Here is a 21863-nt window from a genome sequence, read left to right on the forward strand (position 1 = left end):
AAATAAGCCATTCCAGAAGTCCTCATGTAATTGGGCTTGAAAAGCTTTAGGGGTTTCCTCTAACCAATGGTTGCCCTAGTTTGTGCTGGTTTTTCATCTTTTGCTATATCATGAAAGAAGTTCATACTCCACACTATCAATTTTTAAGGCAAATCCTAGATTCATAAACCAGCTGGATTTGAGAAAGTTGTTCTTTAGCAGGGTTAGTGTTTACATTAATTGACATTACCAGTAGCCCACCAAAAAGTAGTCAGGGATCTGGATTACAGACCCTACCTGGATGATCTTGTTCAGATCACTGTAGGCAGAGAAATATTACTCTGTTTTTCTGTGGCCTTAGGCTTATAATTGTTATTTTAACTTCATTTAACTCTCAGGTGAAACAAATGCTCAGATGTCCAGGATGACAGAGGAGTTATCAGGGAAGAGTGATGAACTGATTCGATACCAGGAAGAAATCTCCTCCCTCTTGTCGCAGATTGTTGATCTTCAACACAAACTTAAAGAAGTAAGCTTAAAGGAGCCAGCTGTTTTCTTACCCTAACATTAGAACACACAATATTATAAATATGTCTAACCTGTCTGGGCAATTTCTTTCACACTCAACCCATCCCAGGCCCTTGGCTGTCATCATTGCTTCCTTATCAGTCCAGTCAATTCAATGAATCCCTGTCAATTCAATCATCATAATATCTATTTTTGATCCAGTCACTTCTCAGCTAGATTATTGTCCTGATTCTTTATTTTCTACTTGGTAGTTGTGTCTACTTAGTCTAGAACTTGAGATTTAGACAAATTGACTCGTCTCCCTTCAGCTTCTCTCACATGACTCCCTGTGATATACTGTCTTCTTTAGCCAAACTGGACTGCTCATGATTCCCTCAAATATGCCTTCCTGTCTCAATATCTTTACATACACTGTTGCCTGTATTAGAAATACAGTTCTCCCCCATCTCATCTCTGCTTCTGAGCCTTTTTCCAGAAAATGGAATAACTGTTCATCTTAACTCAGTAAGCATCCATATGACTTTGTAGATCTCTCTGGACAATTTGGAGGAGAAATAGTTTTTGTCTGTATTAGGCTTTTACAGTTATGTTATAATTATGAGTCTAATGTTACATTCCAATATTCTACTGAATTTTATAAAGTTTCCTCCTCTTCAGGAGTAAGTGTTATTCATATCAGAATTTCCTATAATATGCTTTCTCCTTAAAAAAAAGAATAACTATATGATATGTTATATGATATATGTTATATGATATATGATATGTTCTAAGAATTTTTTTTACATGACACTAGCATGTTATTGAAAAGGAGGAACTGAGGCTTCACCTACAAGCTTCCAAAGATGCCCAAAGACAGCTGACAATGGAGGTAATTTGTTTTCCTGTCTTTTTTGTAGTATCTCTTTTTCTAGCAAATGTTTACTAGCAAAAGGACACTATTCTTTAGTGGTTTTTATGAAAAATTATATAACTAGAGAAAATGGATAAAAGTGATGATTTAAAAAGAAATCAGGATGTATCCATAGATTTTTATTGACATGTCCTACTAACAATAAAATATTTTGAATTTTGTGGAATTCTTCAGCAAAAATTTTTTTTTCAATCTAACTTGAATGACCGTGAATAAGACAGTATCTTTTACATAGGATCGATAATCTCAAATAAGATTGACAAAGTCCATTGCCATAAAGGAACCTATCTTGTCAACATACTACTTTAAAACAACAATAGAGATACCAAAAAGAAGTACAACTATCAGAAAGTTAGAAATAATTTACAGAGATGATGGATTCAATGATCTCTCACCTATGATCTTATAAAAAAGGGCATGATTGGTCCATTCTGGTTTCTTCCTGCTGTCAGAATAACACACAAAGTTGCCGGTATGGAGAGTAGTTCTCCTTTAACCAATTTATGTGAGGACATAGAGGAATAAATGGAATGCCTTATGGGAAGAGCACATGTGAGTGCTTATTGCTGGTAATGTGTGAAATCAAGATTCTATTGAGGTATTTCAAGGCAGCTAGGTGGCCCAGTGGGTAAAAGTACTGCACTTGGAGTCAGGAATACAGGAATGCAAATCTGCCTTAGAGATTTACTGGCTGTATGACCCCAGGAAAATCACTTAATCTCTTCCAGACAGTTTCTCATCTGTAAAATGGGGATAACAATACCTCCCAGAGCTATTATGAGAATCCCATGAGATAAACTATATATAATAAACTTTAACATGCTAGATAAATGTTAACTATCATTATTGTTGTTGTTTCTACAAAAACACAAAGGACAGACAAAACTGGAATACGATATGCTGAAAGTTAAGAGAAATTGGCATTTATTTCAAAATCAGCTTTGTAAAAAGGGATCAATCATTACATGTATTACCTTAATCCACAGATACTTTTCAAAAGTGAATAATAATTAGCTGGTATCTCAATGGAATCTCCAACTATGAGATTTAAAAGATTAGTACTATTTTGATTAACTTTCTTTTTCTTGTGTTAAGAAAGGGAAGAGGTTGATTTGCATTCCTTCTTTTAGATGATCCTTCTGCTTTTCAAATATCTCTACATGACCAAGAAAAATAACCAAAAAAAAAAAATCCCATATTTTCCAATAGTTTCTTTGTTCAGACTGATTTTATCAGAAGCTCCCCATGGAAAACTCCCTCTACCAAAGGAAATGACAACTCTCCTTGCAATTTGTCATGTTAAAAGACTGCCCAGAGCAACAAATATTTAGGCAAAATGTTAAAAATGTCTGATTTTCTTAAGTTCTTTATGATGTCAGTCTGCTAAATATGCTTACAAATTTATAACTTCTCTGAGATTTATTATCTGTGTGACCCTAAACAAGTCCCTCATCTGTAAAATGGGAATAATAATCCTTGCAACTACCTTGGAGTTGGCGGATAGACTTTATACACCATAAAGCATCACAGAATATAAGTTTTTGTTGTAAATTTGCTTAATGCATATAGATTAATTGGACCTTTAGAAAGTCAAATGCTACCAGAAGTTCAGTAGAAATTTACGTTTTGCTTTCAACCAACATTTAAGTGCCTACTTTGTGCTAGATACCATCTAAATATACCTATCTAGACATAAAAAATTATTCCCAAACCAGGAAAATAAATAACTTTATTTAGAAAGAAAGGTAAAAAATAACTGTTAAACTCTCCCGACTCTAATATTTCTTTACTTGTGATAGCATTTATTTTAAAAAACTTATGAATACTAAATAAAATGTGATTTAATGCTAATCTAGCAATAGTCTAGATTATTCTTGATACTCAGACTATCAAAGTTGATCAACTGAGATAACAAATTTCATGATCAAATGAGAAAATATTTTGCAAACTTTGAAGTGTTATATAAATGCATTATCATCATCATCATTATTAGACTATACATTTAAATTTTAGGGTGGGAAAAAGTATATCTAATTGTCTCTAGCAAGGATGTGTTTTGGCATTTCAGGCAAGTACCAACTGTATTCTTTTGATATGAACTGCTTTACAATACTAAAAAATGTTCACTTCTGGCTGATTAACTGAAAAATTTTCTTTTCATTGTTTAGAAAAGGTGGTAAGTTATATTGATAATTCTCTTTCTCATTTTAGCTACATGAGTTACAGGATCGGAACGCAGAGTGTCTGGGAATGCTACATGAATCCCAAGAAGAAGTAAAGGAACTCCGTAGTAGATCTAGTCCTGCGGCACATTTATATGGCTCCCAACCATTTTCTGCGGTATGGAAACCAAAGTACTCTTCCTAGTATTAAAGAAATTTGTTTTGTCTTCTTTTGATTTTAATGCTTTACCCTATAATACCTTAAGGACAGTCAGTTAATCAACAGTCAGTCAATGAACATTTTTTAAGCATCTTCTATGTACCAGGTATTGTGCTAAGACCTAGGAATATAAATACAGGTAGAAAGACATCCTCTGGAAGCAATAAACTGGGAAAACACTTTTAAATCCAAAAGATCTGATAAAGGCCTCATTTCTAAAATATATAGAGAATTGACTCAAATTTTAATAGTTCAAGTCCTCTCCAGTTGATAAATGATCAAAAGATATGAACAGATAATTTTCAGATGAAGAAATTAAAACTATATGCAGTCACATGAAAAGGTGCTCCAAATCACTATTGATCAGAGAAATGCAAATTAAGACTACTCTGAGATACTACTACATAACTGTCAGATTGGCTAAAATGACAGGAAATGATAATAATGAATGTTGGAGGGGATGTGGGAAAACTGGGACACCGATACATTGTTGGTGGAACTGTGAATGGATCCAACCATTTGGAGAGCAATTTGGAACTATGCTCAAAGAGATATCAAACTGTGCATACCCTTTGATCCAGCAGTATTCCTTCTGGGCTTATATCCCAAAGAGCTCTTAAAGAAGGGAAAGGGACCCACATGTGCAAAAATGTTTGTGGCAGCCCTTCTTGTAGAGGCAAGAAACTGGAAACTGAGTGGATGCCCATCAGTTGGAGAATGGCTGAATAAATTATGGTATATGAATGTAATGGAATACTATTGTTCTGTAAGAAGCAACCAGCAGGATGATTTCAGAGAGGCCTGAAGAGACTCACGTGAACTGATGCTGAGTGTAGTGAGTTCCAAGAGAACATTATACATAGCAACAAGAAGACTATATGATGATCAATTCTGCTGGGCGTGGCTCTCTTCAACAATGAGAGGATTCAAATCAGTTCCACTTATGCAGGATGAAAAGAGCCATCTATACCCAGAGATAACATAACATAGCATTCTCACTGTATCTGTTGTTATTTGCTTACATTTTGTTTTCTTTCTCAGTTTTTCTTTAACTTCCTTCTTGATCTGATTTTTCTTGTACAGCAAGATAATTGTATAAATTTGTATACATATATTGGATTTAATATGTATTTCAACATATTTAACATGTATTAGACTGCCTGCCAGCTAGGGAAGGGGATAGGGGGAAGGAGGGGAAAACTTGGAACAAAAAGTTCTGCCAAGGGTCAATGTTGGAAAAATTACCCATGTATATGCTTTGTCAATTAATTAATTAATTAATTGGGTGGGGAGGGAGAAAGAAAAGCATCCCCTATATGGGTGGGGATGTACACAAATACCAATAAGGACTCTTGGAGGAGGAAGTCAGAGGTCAGCCTGAAGAAGAAGGAGCTATGGCTGGCCCAAGCACAATGTCAAGTGGAGGTTCTCGGAGTAGTCATTCATTCAAAGGGAGATCTTCTGCCACCTGCATTTTCATGACTGGCATGAGGCTTCAGGTTGTAGAGCTAAGACATGATGGAGGAAGTCAAGTGTGCAGCCTGGAGAGAAGGAAACTTTTTCCTACAAGTAGGCAGTTGCTTTAATGTCTATTTGAGGTGGAAGGAATTCTGGGGTTGGGATGCTTATATAATTATAAGGAAATATGCAGAATTGATTTAGTTGCCCTTGCTTTGTGATCTTGGAGCTCCTTTGAAACACAAGCCCTGGTATTTGTCCTCAAGTGGCTTCAACTTTCCTAGTAAATCATGAATTGAGATTCTCTTCTGAAGAGAAAGGGTAGAAGGCATAGGAAGAGATGAAGTTTGGGCTTGAAGAGAAGAGAATCATCTCAGTGCATCTCAGGAGGAGTTTACCCCAAAAGCAGACTGCTCCCAACTAAACTTGTATTTTCCTTGAAAAATTAGCTGAAATTAGCTCTCCACAATTTCTAAGACTCCTAATATTGCCTTGTATAAACCACTGCTTCCTTAGCAGCCACATTAATGTCTTTAAACTGGTTCTCCCTTTTTTCCTAGTCAGAATGATTTATATTTATGTCACCAGAATTTTGTTTTTGAGAGCATCCCATCCCTCTTCACCTGATATGGTATCCTCCTTATTCTTTCTCAAAACTCTTTTGAAAGGCACTTGTGGCCTTATAAGTATCATTAAAATGGGCAGGTCTTTGGAAGCTTCCCAATCCAGAGTGCATGATAGACCATATTTAGATTTCTCTCCTTATCTACTCCTAATTCTGAGGCGACTAATCACTTCCTTCCAAGATTCTGTCATTTTGACTTTAGAAACCAGTTCTTTATTGTTTAGCCATTGTGGGGGTAGAAAGGGAGAAGGAGAAAGAGCTGTAAACAGATGTCTAGATATTTGAAGCCTCTTAGCACTACTCTCATGCCTCTGTGCTCTAATTTGTGACCTTTCAGATCTCATCATCATGAATTTTTACCATTTATCATTTTATTTCTTACTCTAAGTGTTCTCTACCATATTTTCTCCCTTCTGCTTTGTGAGTTTCCTTACAGGAGGAAATTTCACTGCCCATTTTATCTGATCTCTTCTATATAATTAAGGTATGCCTTTATATTGCCAGGATTCTGTTAGTAGAACATAAGTTGTAGATGATATTTATGAAGCCAATAGTTACTTCATTTATTTCTGTACATTACTTTGGACATTTCTGTAGAGATGTAAGAATCTCTGATTCTTCTTATTGGCCCTCTTCTTCTTTTTTCTTCTGGTTTTGTTTTAACAAAATATACTTAAATCTAAACTATTTTGTTCAGGAATCTCTAGCTGCTGAAATTGAAGGAACGATGCGTAGAGAATTGAGTCTGGATGAGGAGTCTTCACTCTGCAAACAAAAGTAAGTCCAATATTTAATCACCTCTGGGACCAAAGCACCAGAATAAAGAGAAAAGTTTATTTTCTGGGGAGTTTTTCAACTGTGACCCAAAGTGACAGGTATCTGTGAGAAGGAGTTATAAAATCAGTCCGCATTTTATATCCTTTGGTAGCTTTTCTTTTCATAGCTTTCTGTAACTTCCTTATTCTAAAATTTGTAAATATTTTGAACTAGTAAATGTGTCCTGTTCTGTAGAATGTTTTAAAGTACCCCACTTTAGATAGCTTCATGCTTAAATTAAGTAAACATAACTGAATGTGTTCTGAAGTCTTCCTTTTCCATTAATTCTGGTTTTAATTTTAGCTATTATTTCACATCCATGCTAAGTATAAAATCAGATCAACTTTTTTTTTCCCCCCAAAAAAAAAGAATTATGGCTTTTTATTTGTAAGCTGCCATGTTGAGAAAGACATTGCCTGCTTCATTTGTATTTTTCTTGTCCTTCACCTTGTGGAAAGTAATGTTCCTTCTCATATTTAACAGAGAGCAACAGAAACGAGTGTTTGACACTGTCAAGGTAGCTAATGATACACGATGTCGATCATTTCCTGTCCTGCTTCCAATCCCGGGCTCCAATCGTTCAAGTGTTGTAATGACAGCAAAGCCATTCCAGTCTGGTGTTCAGCATTTGGACAGCAATACACATCTGAACCTGAGGAACAATATGGATGATGCATCTAAGTAAGGAATTTGATTTGTTGCTTTGTTTTCTGTATTTCTTGTGTATTCGAAACCCAAGTAGCCTGGACATAGTTTCAAGAACAATTTCATAGAAATAGGCAAGCCTTTATGATCATTTCAAAACCATTACTACATTTATTCATGTAATTTTATTAAATAATTTTCTTTTTAATATCATAAAATATTTGTGGAAGATTATGACCCAAGACTTCATTTTCTTCATTTGTTAACTATCTACTTATAAAACTTATCAGCTAATTGTAACTAGAATATAAAGGTCTGTGCTCAAATTTTACATATTTGAGAGATAGCATGAATTAAAAGATAGAAAACCAGCTTTGGAATCCAGAAGACTGAGGTTCAAGTCCAGTTTATGACTAATAGTTCTGGAATCCATATCAAGTTAACCCCACTTTGCCCCAGGCTAAGTCTTTGAGATCTCAAGTTGTAGAATAAATCCCACTCTCTCTTTTTTTGTTGTTGCTTTTGTTTTTGTTTGGTTTTGCAAAGGCAGTTGGGATTAAGTGACTTGCCCAGGGTCACACAGCTGAGAAGTGTTAAGTGTCTGAGATCATATTTGAACTCAGGTCCTCCTGACTTCAGGGCTGGTGTTCTACCCAATCATTCTCCTTTTAAAAAAACAAATTCAATAGCATTTTATTTTTCCAGTTATTTGTAAAGATAGTTTTCAACATTCATTTTTTTAAGATTTTGAGTTCCAAATTTTTTCTCCCCTCTTTGCTTCCTTGCTCCCTCCTCAAGACAGCAAGTAATCTGATATAGGTTATAAATGTACAATCATGTTGTGAAAGAAAAATCAGAACAAAAGGGAAAAATCATGAGGGAAAAAAACAAACCAAAAAATAGTTTGAAAAGTATGCTTCAACAAGATTATATGGTGATCAATTCTGATGGATGTGGTTCTTTTCAACAATGAAATGATTCAGGCCAGTTCCAAAGATCTTGTGATAAAGAGAGCCATCTGCACCTAGAGAAAGAATAGTGGGAACTCATTTTCACTCTTTTTATTGTTGTTTGCTTGCATTTTATTTCTCATTTTTTTCCTTTTTGATCTGATTTTTTTCTTGTGAAACACAATAGTTGTGGATATGTGTATAGAAGAATTGTATATGTTTGACATATATCGAATTACTTGCCATTTAGAGGCGGGGTGGGGGCAAGGAAGGGAAGAAATTTAGGACACAAGGTTTTGCAAGGGTGAATGTTGAAAATTGTCCATGCATATGTTTAAAAAAAAAAATTTAAGATATTCGTAGAAGACACATATAAAATCTTCCTATGCAGAAAATTAAACAGTTTAACCTTATTTATTCCCTTATTAAAAAAAAAATATGTTTCAATCTGCAATCAGGCTTCCTTAGTTCTCTCTTTGCATGTGAATGGCATTTTCTATTCCAAGTTTATTGCAATTATCTTGGATCACTGTTTTGCTGACCATTCTTCATGGTGAAAAGAATTCTCTTTGGGTTTCCCTATATCATTGAAACTACAGATCCTATCCCAAAAGGATAAGAAGGTGAAGAGAAGCCATGTTACTCAGTTGGAGATATAAATATGGTTAAAGATATTCATATCTCTTAGGGGCAGCAAGATGACACAATGGGTAGAGTGCCAGGTCTGGAATTAGGAAAACATGCATTCAAATCTAGCCATATGTATTTATTATTTGTGTGATTCTTGGCAAGTCATTTATCTTCTGTTTGCCTTAGTTTCTTCATCTATAAAATGGGGAAAAGAAACAACCCTTACATTTCAGAGTTGTTGTAAGAATTAATTGAGATAATAACTGTAAAGTGCTTAGCATAGTGTTCAGAATGTCATAAACAATATTGAAATTCTAACTTCTTATTATTAGCTACTATCAGGTAAAAAAAAAGTGCTACCTTATATGCACAGAATTATATGCACATTTCTTTTTTTCGCAAATTTATAACCTAAAAAAAAATAATAACAAGTATTAGATTCTTAGTTTATCTCCTTCCACAACCTACACTATGAAAATGAGAAATATAAAATCTGCTCACCATAGTCCTACAAATCTAATCCTCACCTATGAAAAGCCTATGGAAACACTTTATAATTGCAAGCATCCAATGTTGCCACTAGTGGTAATGTTATTTCCCACAGAGACTCCCAGAATATGAGACTACCAGAACCCCCTGGAGACAGTGACTTAGCTACAGCTTTGCACCGCCTTTGTCTACGCCGGCAGAACTATTTAAGTGAGAAACAGTTTTTTGCCGAGGAATGGGAACGGAAGATGCATGTGTTGACTGATGAGAAAGAAGAGGCCAGTGGCTGCAGCACGCCCACGGGGAGCTTTGCCTCTCTCTGCACCAACCAGTCTGAGGTCACAGATCTCAGTACCAGCACCAGCTGCATTCGGGCTTTTATGCCAGAAAAGCTACAGATTGTCAAACCCCTTGAAGGTGAGCAGTCGGTAACAGGAAGAAACCTTCCTGAACTCTGTATTTCCAGTTGTTTTGTTTTCTTCTCCAGGAATTAATGCTATATTTAGTCATTTCTCTTAAAGGAACTCTATGAAAAAGCTCTTGGACCAAGCCCCTTTTTGAGGTTTATTGAAGATCAGTTCTTCTGTTTTGATTCTATTTAAAATATATATGTGGAAGGAAATAAACATTCTGTCTTAGTCTTTGCTAAGATGTTCTTAACTTATTTTCATTGAAGGTTTTTGTTTTTATGTTACCTTCATTTTAAAAAATAATAAACTTTAATAATTTTTCTCCTTCCCTAGCCAAAGATCCATCCCTCGTAACAAAGAAGAAACAAAAGGGGATGGGATGGGGAATATTCTGCAAAATTAACAAATACATCAACCAAATCTGACGTGTGTAGTATTATATCCCTTTAGCCTCTCAGGTCTTCCGAGAAAGCATCGAGGTACATTTTCTCATTCTCCTACCTAGCCAAACTTGTTTCTCATGATTTAACAGAATTCAAGTTTTTATTTGTTTAGGGGGGAGTACTTTGCATTTACATTATTGTGGTCATTGCATATATTGTATTTGGTTCTGCTTGCTTCACTTCCCAAAAGTTCATATGTCTTATCATGCTTCTCTGAATGCTTAATATTCCTCATTTCTTGTGCTGCATTATTATTCCATTGTATACATGTACTAGAGCGTGTTGAATTATTCCTTAAAATCAGCATTTACTTTGTTTTCTGTCTTTGCCACAACAAAAAGTGCTTTTGTGAATATTTTAGTTTACACAGGACCTTTTTTTTCCCTCTTCATTTCCTTGAGTTTATGTCTAGCGTAATATAATAATAAATGACACAAAGGGTATGTATATAATTCTAAATTTGCTTTTAAGGATAGTTGGGCCAATTCACAGCTCCACTTAGAGAAGTCTGCCTTTCCACAACCAACCTAGCACTGAAACTATTCCCACCTTCTGTTATTTTTAAATCAGTTAACAAGACATGTTTAATATATATTAGATTATTTGCACTCTAGGGAAGGAGGTGGGGAAAAGGAGAGAGAAAAATTTGGAACACAAGGTTTTGCAAGGGTGACTATTAAAAACTATCTTTGCATATATTAAAAATAAAGAGCTATTTTAAAAAATTAATCAATAAACAAGTATTTATTAAGTTACCTGCTATATGCCACTAAGTAGGGAGGCAGTCCTGGCCTTCAAGAAATTTGCATTTTATCAGAGGAAACAAGCTTACATATATAGATAATATAGATACAAAATAAATGAACTGTAATTTTGTGTAGTAGTAAGCACTAGCAGCTCAGTTATCCAGAAAAGCCTCTGTTGGAAAGTGACAAGTTGAACTGAAACTTGAAGAACTACCAGAGACTAAAGAAGTAGTCATAGCTGACATTTATATAGCATGTACTATGTGCAGGTTCTCTGCCAGGAACTTTACAAATATTTCATTTGGTCATCACAGCCTCCCATTTTGTAGTTGAAGAAGCTGAGGCACCAGTAGTTAAACTACTTGCCCAGGATCAGGTTAGATCTTCTTAACTCTAGACCCTGCACTCTAACCACTCTAACACTTTCTAAGCATAGCCCAATGCAAAGCTGAGGTGGTCAGTGTAAAAAATACATATGTGAAAGATGGATTGTAGTGTAGGAAGAATAGCAAGGAGGATGGCTTCTAGACTATAGAATATAAGAACAGGCAGTAAAATAAAATAAGACTGGGAAATAAGTTGGGGATAACTTGTGAAGAAATTTGAACACCAAGGAAATTTATAGTTGATGCTGAGGTTGAGAGGAAGCCTCTAAAACTGGATACATAATATGAAAAATCATAGCTTTGGGGAGAATATAATAGAGCATGGAAAGACTTAGAACTGTAAGAAGAATTAGGAGATTATCACCTTTAAACAAGCAAGAAGTAATGAGAAAGTGAATCAGAATGGTTATCATGTGGGTAGAAAGAAGGGGAGAGATGTAAGATGTGTAGGAGTAGAAATGGCAAGAAATAGCAATTGATGAGGAGTCTGCTGGATGAAAGGAAGGTAAGCATAACATCATGATTGTAACTCTGAGCCACTGGAAAGATGGTGGTGCTCTTGTTAGTAAAATGTGGGTCTGAAAGAAGGTTAGGTTTGAGAGAAGGAGAATTTTGTTTTGAAATGCCTACATCCAAGACATCCAGTTTGGAATATGGAATAGGGAGTCCGTGGTTTGAAAATGGCATTCAAGAAAGAGATTAGGACTGACTCTATAGATCTCTAAGTTATCTGTATAGAGATGATAATTAAACCACTTGGAGCTGTTATAAGAAAGTAGAGAGAAAAAGAAAAGAGGGCCTGCGAGCTGTGGGCTACACTCACAATTAGGAGATAAGATTGATAGAGGATTTCAGAGCCCTCAAAAAAAATTAGACCTATAGAGAAGCAACCAAAAGAAAGCAATGTCACAAAAACCCTAGAGTATCAGATGCCACAGAAATGTAAAAGTTGAGAATAGGTCCTTCAGTTTGCTATTTTAAAGATTTTTGCCAATTTGATGTGTGAGGCGGAACCTCAGATTTTTACTTAAATTTCAATTATCAGTGATTTGGAGTAGTTTTTCATCTGGTTATTTGTAATTTGTAATTCTTTTGAGAGCTATTTGTTCACATGCTTTAACAGTATCCTTTAGAAAATAGCTTTGGTTTTATGTATTTGTGTTAGTTCCCTATTTATCTTGGATATCAGTCCCTTATATTTTTTCCCAGTTGATGTCTTCTCTTCTTAACCTAGGTCGCATTCATTGTATACATTCTTTAAAACTTTTCAATTTCATTAATCAGTTTCCTAATTTTATCTTTTGTAATTGCCTAGATCCTTTGTTTAATTAAGTCCTATGCCTTAGGCATAGCTGTCAAAAATACCTGAAATGGTCTTCTTCCAATGTGTATGTATGTATGCACATGTGCACATGTGTGGCCTTTACTATACAGTTGTATTCTCCTTGAACTTTTTGTGACAGATGGTTCAAGTTGTTGTTCTAAACCTAGTCTCTGCCAAGTTCCTTTCTGGTTTTCCTAGAAATTCTTGCCAAGAAGGGAGTTTGGAGAAGATAATTAATTCAGTTTTGAACACGTTGAGTTTATGATGGTTATAAGACATCCAGTTCAAGATTCCAATAGGCAGTTGGAGATGCAAGATGGAATATCAGAAAAAGAGGTTAGAACTGGATAAGTCCATCTAAAATCATTTGCGTGGAGGTGATAGTTGAATCCATGGGAGTTAATGAGATCACTAAACTAAATGCTATAAGAGGAGAGGGCCCAGGATAGAGCCGAAGGGGATACCTATGGTTAGTGAATGTGATGTGGATGAAGATCCAACAAAGAAGACCTCTACCTCTACCCTTGAAATTATTATGGTTTTTTAAAAATCACCTAATGTAACTTTCCAAACATTTTGTTACATTATCAAATGGTTGAAGAACTCTACAAGTTCTTAGGAAAATATACTTGTCATTAATTTCAAATTTTTGTGGTGCATTATTATGCTGAAATCTCTCTGCACTATTGATATAAAAGCAATTATTTCATTTAGTGAAAAAGATGTACATAACAGTAGATAAAGTCTATTCCAGTTCTGATTTTGTTTTGCCTATATATGTATATATCAGAAGAGTGGTGTTTGGAGATGTACTGAGTGGTTTTGGGCTTCCAAGTACAGAAGCGTAATTAAAGACCAGAAATTCTAAACCCATATTCCCCACCCTTAAATGCCCACACTTTCCTTCAGTGACTTGAGTTTCATACAACTAGGAATAAATTTTTTTTTGGCTTATATCATCTTTAGATTTCAAAAGGTGATTGTGGAGATAGACTACTAAACCATTCTCAGCACCCTTTTATCGTTCTGTTTCACTTTTAAAGTGAAAAAAAAAAAGAGAAAGAAAGAAAGAAAGGAAGAATATATATGTATATATCAGAAGAGTGGTGTTTAGAATGGAACGAAATGAAGTGATGCAGAGTTCTCAGAATTATACTTCACAATTGGGTATTGAAAGAAGAATAAGGAGGATGTTTTCTCCCCATTGGGTCCCATTATCCCTTATACCTCAGGCACCCAATTTGGAGATGTACTGAGTGGTTTTGGGCTTCCAAGTACAGAAGCGTAATTAAAGACCAGAAATTCTAAACCCATATTCCCCACCCTTAAATGCCCACACTTTCCTTCAGTGACTTGAGTTTCATACACTAGGAATAAATTTTTTTTTGGCTTATATCATCTTTAGATTTCAAAAGGTGATTGTGGAGATAGACTACTAAACCATTCTCAGCACCCTTTTATCGTTCTGTTTCACTTTTAAGAATTTCATCATACTTAGCACTAAATAAATAATTTTATTTTTCCATATTTGTTTGGTTTTACTACCAGATTCTCTTCCAAGGTAAAATATATTGACATCTCTAAAAGCTTCTCTCTTCCCATTCAGGATCTCAGACTCTGCATCATTGGCAGCAACTTGCACAACCAAACCTGGGAACCATTCTTGATCCACGTCCAGGGGTCATTACAAAAGGCTTTACTTTATTGCCAGAAGATGCTATTTATCACCTTTCTGATTTAGAAGAAGATGAAGATGGGGGCATAACATTTCAGGTTCAGCAGCCTTTTCAGGAGCCTGAAGGGAACTCTTCAGTGTCTAAGCCAGTTCTTGATATCTTCCTACCACCTCTTACTTCAGCCAGTGTGCCACATACAGGTAATGTAGAGCTTTGAGTTGAACATAATTTTTCTTAGAAGCCTAAACTATCAGTCTCCATTGAAGAATGCTTGACTTTCTGGGTGCTTGACTAATTTTCTTTGTCACAATTCCATGGATATTGATCTGTTGAGGTGTGAAACAATGCAAGTTGTAACGTTGGTAATTTATCTAGGAGAGCTATTGTTTTTAGAAACTATTATGTTTTCTTATGAGTTTTATGTTTAGTGATCTGAAATCTTTTGTAAAAGAAAATCTAAATCACAGAAGATTTAAACTATAGATTAAACTTTTCCAAACTAAAGGAATAAAACCTAGTTCTTAAGACAGCTGTGTTCACTTCAGCTAAATGATAAAATAAAACTAATGTGGCTTTGATTTCAAGTTAAAAATTGTTAAATGATATAGCAGTATACTACTGTCCAGTCAGTACTGTGACCTATACACAGAACTTAAATTCTTGTACTCTTTTGGCATGTAAACATAAGAGGCATAAGACATTATGAGAGAAAATAACTTTGTACCCTTTATGTAACTAAACTAGTATATTTTGTATATTTAAATATAATATATTTTGGTTTCCTGTTTGGTATCCTAAACTGCATTTTTTCCTGTTTATAGCCTCAAATCCAGGAAAATGTTTATCTTCCACAAACTCCACATTTACCTTTACCACCTGTAGGATATTACATCCCTCTGATATCACTCAGGTTACCCCAAGGTAAGAGTATTCTCAGTCATCTGTAGTGGGTTTTTTGTTTGTTTGTTTGTTTGTTTGTTTTGTTACAGGACTACATTCTCTATTTTAGAGACCTTGACCCACAAATTCAGAAGTGGTTGGGAAAAAAAAATCAGCATAATTCTAGCCAGCTGTTCAGTATATAATAGTGTGCTTTATATCCCTTTTTGATTTACCAGACAACATGAGAAATCTTGAGCATATCTGTTCCAGACTTATGATAACCCTAGAGTCTTTTTTCTCCAAGTTGTTTTAGTTTCTTCACAACTTTCACCAAAGGTTTTAATCCAGTGCATTTTGATTATTTTCTCAGGAAGGAAAGTCTGTTTTTCCTTTACTGTTAATCACCTTTCTACTCCTTTTTAACTCTTATTTTCCAATATGACTGGATTCTAACTCTTGACAGTTTCTTTTCCTTCTTTCTTTCTTTCTTTCTTTCTTCCTTTCCCTTCCTTCCTTCCTTCCTTCCTTCCTTCCTTCCTTCCTTCCTCCTTCCTTCCTTCCTTCCTTCCTTCCTTCCTTCCTTCCTTCCTTCCTTCCTTCCTTCCTTCCTTCCTTCCTTCCTTCCTTCCTTCCTTCCTTCCTTCTTTCCTTCCTTCCTTCCTTCCTTCCTTCCTTCCTTCCTTCCTTCCTTCCTTCCTTCCTTCCTTCCTTCCTTCCTTCCTTCCTTCCTTCCTTCCTTCCTTCCTTCCTTCCTTCCTTCCTTCCTTCCTTCCTTCCTTCCTTCCTTCCTTCCTTCCTTCCTTCCTTCCTTCCTTCCTTCCTTCCTTCCTTCCTTCCTTCCTTCCTTCCTTCCTTCCTTCCTTCCTTCCTTCCTTCCTTCCTTCTTCCTTCCTTCCTTCCTTCCTTCCTTCCTTCCTTCCTTCCTTCCTTCCTTCCTTCCCTTTCTTCCTTCCTTCCTTTCTTTCTTTCTTTTTTTTTTTTTTTTCTGAGGCAATTGGGGTTAAGTGATTTGCCCAGGGTCACACAGCTAGGAAGTGAAGTATCTGAGGTCACATTTGAACTTGTGTCCTCCTGACTTCAGGGCTGGTGCTCTATCCACTCTCATCACCTAGCTGCCTCTCGACAGTTTCTTTTGTCAAGATGGAACATCACCTCATATCTTCCTTTATTCATCTATTTATACCTAATATCTGATGCAGCCTAATTTAATCATTACCAACTTTTCTTTCTATTGTAAACTTTGAAGAATGGGGGGCAATAGAAAATATGTGGCTTATATACACAAGTATGTTATCAAAAGGATGATATTGAAAGTTTTTATTATGTTTTAAAGATAGTGTAAACTAGCAAAGTTTTTTTTTTTTTTTAATTTAGGCTTTATCTTTGGTTTATTTATTGTTGAATAAACCCTTTCTCCAAAAACAATAAAGCCAATAAAATCTGACCTTAACTACCTAATGAGATTATTGTATAGATGGAAAAATATACATAGCATTCTTTATTTAAAAACTACATAAATGTGAATATCAGTGTTTTAAAAGTTCTCATTGTATTAATTTTTTAAAAATTATGTGAAATGTTACAAGATCTCGTGCAAGTATATTCTAACAAGTTTGTAATAAACAATATAGATTTTATGCATTTTATATTTTACAAATGCAAAGTGTTGTAAGTTGCTTAAAGGGATTTATAAATATTGAATATTATTGAAATTATGCTCATCTATAAGGCTTAGCAATATTAATGATTTGTGTAAATAGTCCAAAATTATCTAATTATTCAGCAGAAAAAAACCTTTGTTTTAGAAACTGTTCCATCTTGATGCCAGATTTAGGATGATTGATCTGTTAATTTATTTCTTAAAAATCCCCATCAGCTCTTAATCAGATTTATTTAAGAATGAAAGGGTATTTTCCAGTTAGAAAAGTTAAACTTGTCTTCAAGAATAATAATATTTTCCCCACAGCTAACTGATATATATATTCCTTTGCTAATTTTTATTTCTAATTTGAAATTTTTATGAGGCATAATAATATGCTATTTTAAGTTCAACTGAGAATTTACCTTTTAAAATTCTAATAAATTGTCGAAGAAAAATCCTTTTCTTTTCTCATATCCTTCCTGAACTTTACATTGTCCCAGACAGAATCTTACTAAGATTCTTTTTTTTTTTTTTTTTTTTAATTTTTATTTTTTTTTTATTATATATATATATATTTTTTATAATATTATCCCTTGTATTCATTTTTCCAATTCACTCCCCCTCCCTCTATTCCCTCCCTTACTAAGATTCTTATGCCTTTAATCAAGGACATAGCAGAGAAACAAAGCTTTAAATAATATAAGTATTTGACAACTTAAGTATATATGTAGCTTCCAAAATTTGTTTAGCCAGTAAATGTTGGGGGGAAAAAAGAATTATGATTGATAAGCTAGTTACTTTTTTTTTCTCATTGCTTTCCTTTTGAATACAGAAAGCAAAGATTGAACTTAATTCTTTCCACTACCATAGGGATCAGAGTTGAAAACCACATCTGTAGAGTGATAATACTTAAAGTACCTTTAAGTGGTATAGTATAAAAATTTGTATAAATTGGCTTCTATATTTCTGGGAGGAAATTATACTCTAACAAAAATATCACTCAACATTACTCAGTAATTCATTATAAAACACACATTCCTTCTCTAGGAAAGGATGGAGGTGATTTTTTTTTTTTTTAATTGTTTGAAAAGGGAAGATGTTATGTGAAAGACCTAAAAATAAGCAAACTTACTTTATGTATTGCTATAATTCATTTATAGACTAGAAATATTCATTGAAGGTTATAAGAATTTATTTTATTAGTGTATTTCATGTATAGAATAGAAATGTTCTTTAAAACTTGGTTGTATAATAGCAGATTTCCACAAAGCAAATTATTTACCCTCTGACTTTTATCATATAATTAAAAATATATTCCCACAGAAATAGTTTCTAGTCCTAAAAATCCCACCTCAGTACAGTAAATATATAATAGATTTTCACAAAATAATCAAATCCCTAGAGTAATGATAATAAATGAAAATAAATAAACACATTAAATTACTTGCCCAGGGTCACACAACTATTAAGTATCTGAGGCGGAATTTGAACTCGGCTTTACCCAGGCCTGGCACTTTATCCACTGCACCATTCTAGCTATCTCAAAGTTAAAGGTATTATCTAGGCCCCAGCTTCTTAAACTATGGTTCCCTGCAACAGGCCTTATAACTGAATGTGGAAGTCTGGAGATTAGGATTTATTATCAGTAAATGTTTAATTTGTTTACCTATTTTATATATCTTTATGCTCAAGGTCATATAAAAATTTATTGGACAGAAAGGGCTTATGAGTGAAAAAAGTTTAACAAGCTTTGATCTAGACAAGAGCTCTTAACTTTTTTTGTATCATAAATTGTCTGACAGCTTGGTGAAGCCTATAGATTTATTATCAGAATAATGTTTTAAAATGCATAGAAAGATACATAGGACTAAAAAGGAAATCAATTATATTGAAATTCAGTGATCCACCAAAAAAAATTTTTTTTTCAAAAAATCCATATTAAGAGCTCCTGATCTTAGCCATCTAATCTAACCCTTCTGTGATGTGCCCTGACAACGTTGTTTAAGGCACCTCGTAAAGAGAAAACCACTACTTCCTAACCAGACTGCTCCGCTTGGGTAATTCACATTCTTGGTCATTTCCCCCCATTTCTGCTTCTCAAGTACTTGAAGACTGCTGTGTTGTTACCCATCATTCCCCAGTTTTATTATCATGCTAACCATCCCCAGGACTTTCAGTGGTCCTCATATAGGATGTTGACCTCTGCTAAACTGGCTGCAGCATATTAATGAACTTCCTATAGCATGACACCCAGAACTGGGCACAGTCCTTCCAGCTGTTGTCTGAACAGCTAAGGGTGTCTGCCTGATCTCAGTTACTCTGCCTCTCTTTATGCACTCACAAATCATGTTTGGCTGACACAGCCCATTCCTGGCTCATTTTAGGTGAAAGAAATTAAGTATTAAGAAATTAGTTATTAAATTATTAAATATTAAGAAATTATATGATATATGTAATATTAAATCTTACATTAACATGCTGTACTAGACTTTAAAATATATCAATACCTACCTATATTCCTTTCTAGCTAGACCCAGGGGAAAGGAATTGGCTAGCCTTTTTAATCCATTAAAGAACACTAATGTGATTATTCTTTTAAAAACATATTTTTGCACTTAAAAAATGTTTTGAGATGCACTCACAAAAGTCTTATATAAAATGTTGATAGTCATCATAATGAATATGCTACCTATCATCTGTGTTTGTTTTTAGCTCCAAGTTCCCATCATTATCCTGTGGAAGTACTGGTAGCAGTACGCCCAGTACAGCTATGAATTCCCCGGCCCTGTCCTACAGGCTGAGCATTGGGGAATCTATCAGCAGCCGCCGAGACTCTACAACTACTTGCAGCAGTACCATGAGTCTGGCCAAACTTCTTCAAGAACGAGGCATCTCTGCTAAAGTATATCATAGCCCTATTTCAGAAAACCCTCTCATCCACTCCACCACTAAAGTCCCAGCTATTCCCTCTACCCCACCAAATTCTCCATCCCATTCTCCTTGTCCATCTCCTTTGCCTTTTGAACCCCGATCATCTATTTCTGAAAACTTTCTTGCCTCTCGACCAGCTGAAACATTCCTACAGGAGATGTATGGCTTGAGGCCTTCCAGGAACCCTCCAGATATTGGACAGATGAAGATGAATCTAGTGGACAGACTAAAGAGACTTGGAATAGCCAGGGTCATCCAGACTCCTGAGATGAAGGAAAACAGAACAAGCCAAGGGACAGAACTTGGTCTACGAAGACCAGACTCTGCTGCCTTTTTAAATGCAAGTAGCAATCTTTTGGGTGGTCTCAGGAGGAATCAGAGTCTTCCAGTCATGATGGGCAGCTTTGGAACCCCAGTTTGCACATCTTCCCCTAAAATGACTATCTTGAAGGAAGATTGAATTTTCATATGAAGGATAAACTCATAATCTAATATGAAAGAAAAAGAAAGTTGCAGAAAGTTTGTGGATGTGAAAGGAAAAGAAGGATAATGAAGATGAGTGTGGTGAGAAAAGTACAAGAGAAAAGGTGTGGGATAGAAACACTTATAATATAGGTGAAAGAGATGGATACAGGTATTAGAAAGGAAGAGACAGAGCACTCCTAGAGCCTCAGGGTTTCTTGACTTGAACCAAAAAAAAAAAAAAAAAAAAAAAAGCAGCAGCAGCAAAACTTAAGTAAAATTCTTTAATAATAGAGCACATCTGAATTACATTGTGGGCTTGTATTCTCATCCCTTTCTGGTTGAGAATCACAAGCAGGAAGAAGTCAATTTATAGAAACAAAGAATGAGAGCAACTTCCATTGTCATTTGGAAATCCATTCTTTTTTTCAAGGCTGGTGCCTAAGCCAGGGATTAATATGATGAGTCCAGGCTGTTACTTAACGGCAATGAGAAATTTTTACATTTTTCCCATTTGCTATTTAGTTATAAGCATATCTATCACCTGCTATTTCACAGTTCAAACAAACAAAAAAACAAACTAGGAATTTTACCTTTCCATCAGATCAGAAGAAGCCTATGTTTCCTTCTGCCTCATGTCCACCAAGCAAATAGGAGAATTATACTGAGCACAAGCACTATTCAAATTCCTTTTATATTTGTAGCCACCTTTACAGTTTTTTAAAATTTTGTATTTTTGTACTATGCAAAAAACCAATGCTCTTAGGAATTTATTATTTTCTTTTTCTACTTTAGCAAGCTTAGTGAACTGCAGTTAATGAAATTTCCTTTTGGAGGAGTGCAATGGTTAAGACATATGGACATAATTATGTGTGTCTCAGGTCTCCTTGGAGGCTGGGAAGAGTATAAAGAAAAAGTGCAATCCATAGGAATTGGGGGATGTTGTATTTTTTTTTTTTTTTAATAAAAGCTTGTTACAACTTTGGAAAGGAATCTTTCCAGAGTGGGCTATGCATATTTTTAAATGGAAGAATACTTATATTTGCACAAAGAAATTCTCAGGCACATTGAATTGTTAGAAACTGAAGAAATACCCAGGTGCATGCTTTGGGGTTGTATTTTAAGTTTATTCAATCTAAAAGTATAACACAAAATAAAGACCAAACAGGGAGTTGTTTTTCTGTGTTTGCTTGGTGATAACTATCTCTTTCTCCAAGAATATGCTTTTTAAAGGCCGAGGTTGCCTTTTCTCTTCCAAATAAATTCCCTTTACATCTATTGGCATCAGCAGATCTTTTGGTACTAGAGTTCAGATACCAAAATAAAATGCAGTTGTAACAGGAAGAAGCAGATCCATTTTTCTCAGACCCACTGAATGACATCTGCACCTCCATGTATTACAGTAATATCATTGAATAGGACAGTTTGAAAATAAATGGAACCACCTAAGAGACATGGTTGGTAAAATAGGACAGAAATGAGTTATTGCCCTTTTTGTTTCCAAATGGGAAAAGCATAAATCTTTTTGGTGCTGACTTGTGTGGATCTT

At 34.9% G+C, this 21863-nt stretch overlaps 1 protein-coding gene across 5 annotated transcripts in view; it reads left to right on the forward strand.

The window, feature by feature from the left end:
• TRAK2 (trafficking kinesin protein 2) overlaps positions 1–20569 on the forward strand; it is a 69364-nt gene extending 48795 nt beyond the window's left edge. For all 5 annotated transcript variants that reach the window (XM_074299049.1, XM_074299052.1, XM_074299050.1 and 2 more), the window contains 9 exons: positions 378–508; positions 1301–1375; positions 3629–3757; positions 6580–6659; positions 7182–7379; positions 9528–9829; positions 14328–14597; positions 15219–15318; positions 19634–20569. In XM_074299049.1, coding sequence (XP_074155150.1) covers positions 378–508; positions 1301–1375; positions 3629–3757; positions 6580–6659; positions 7182–7379; positions 9528–9829; positions 14328–14597; positions 15219–15318; positions 19634–20312 — 1964 coding nt within the window. In that variant the 3' untranslated portion in view covers positions 20313–20569. The remainder of the gene's footprint in view (positions 1–377; positions 509–1300; positions 1376–3628; positions 3758–6579; positions 6660–7181; positions 7380–9527; positions 9830–14327; positions 14598–15218; positions 15319–19633) is intronic.
• Positions 20570–21863: the final 1294 nt, after the last annotated feature.

Source organism: Sminthopsis crassicaudata, chromosome 3, assembly GCF_048593235.1.
Source record: "Sminthopsis crassicaudata isolate SCR6 chromosome 3, ASM4859323v1, whole genome shotgun sequence".
Classification (NCBI taxonomy): Eukaryota; Metazoa; Chordata; class Mammalia; order Dasyuromorphia; family Dasyuridae; genus Sminthopsis; species Sminthopsis crassicaudata.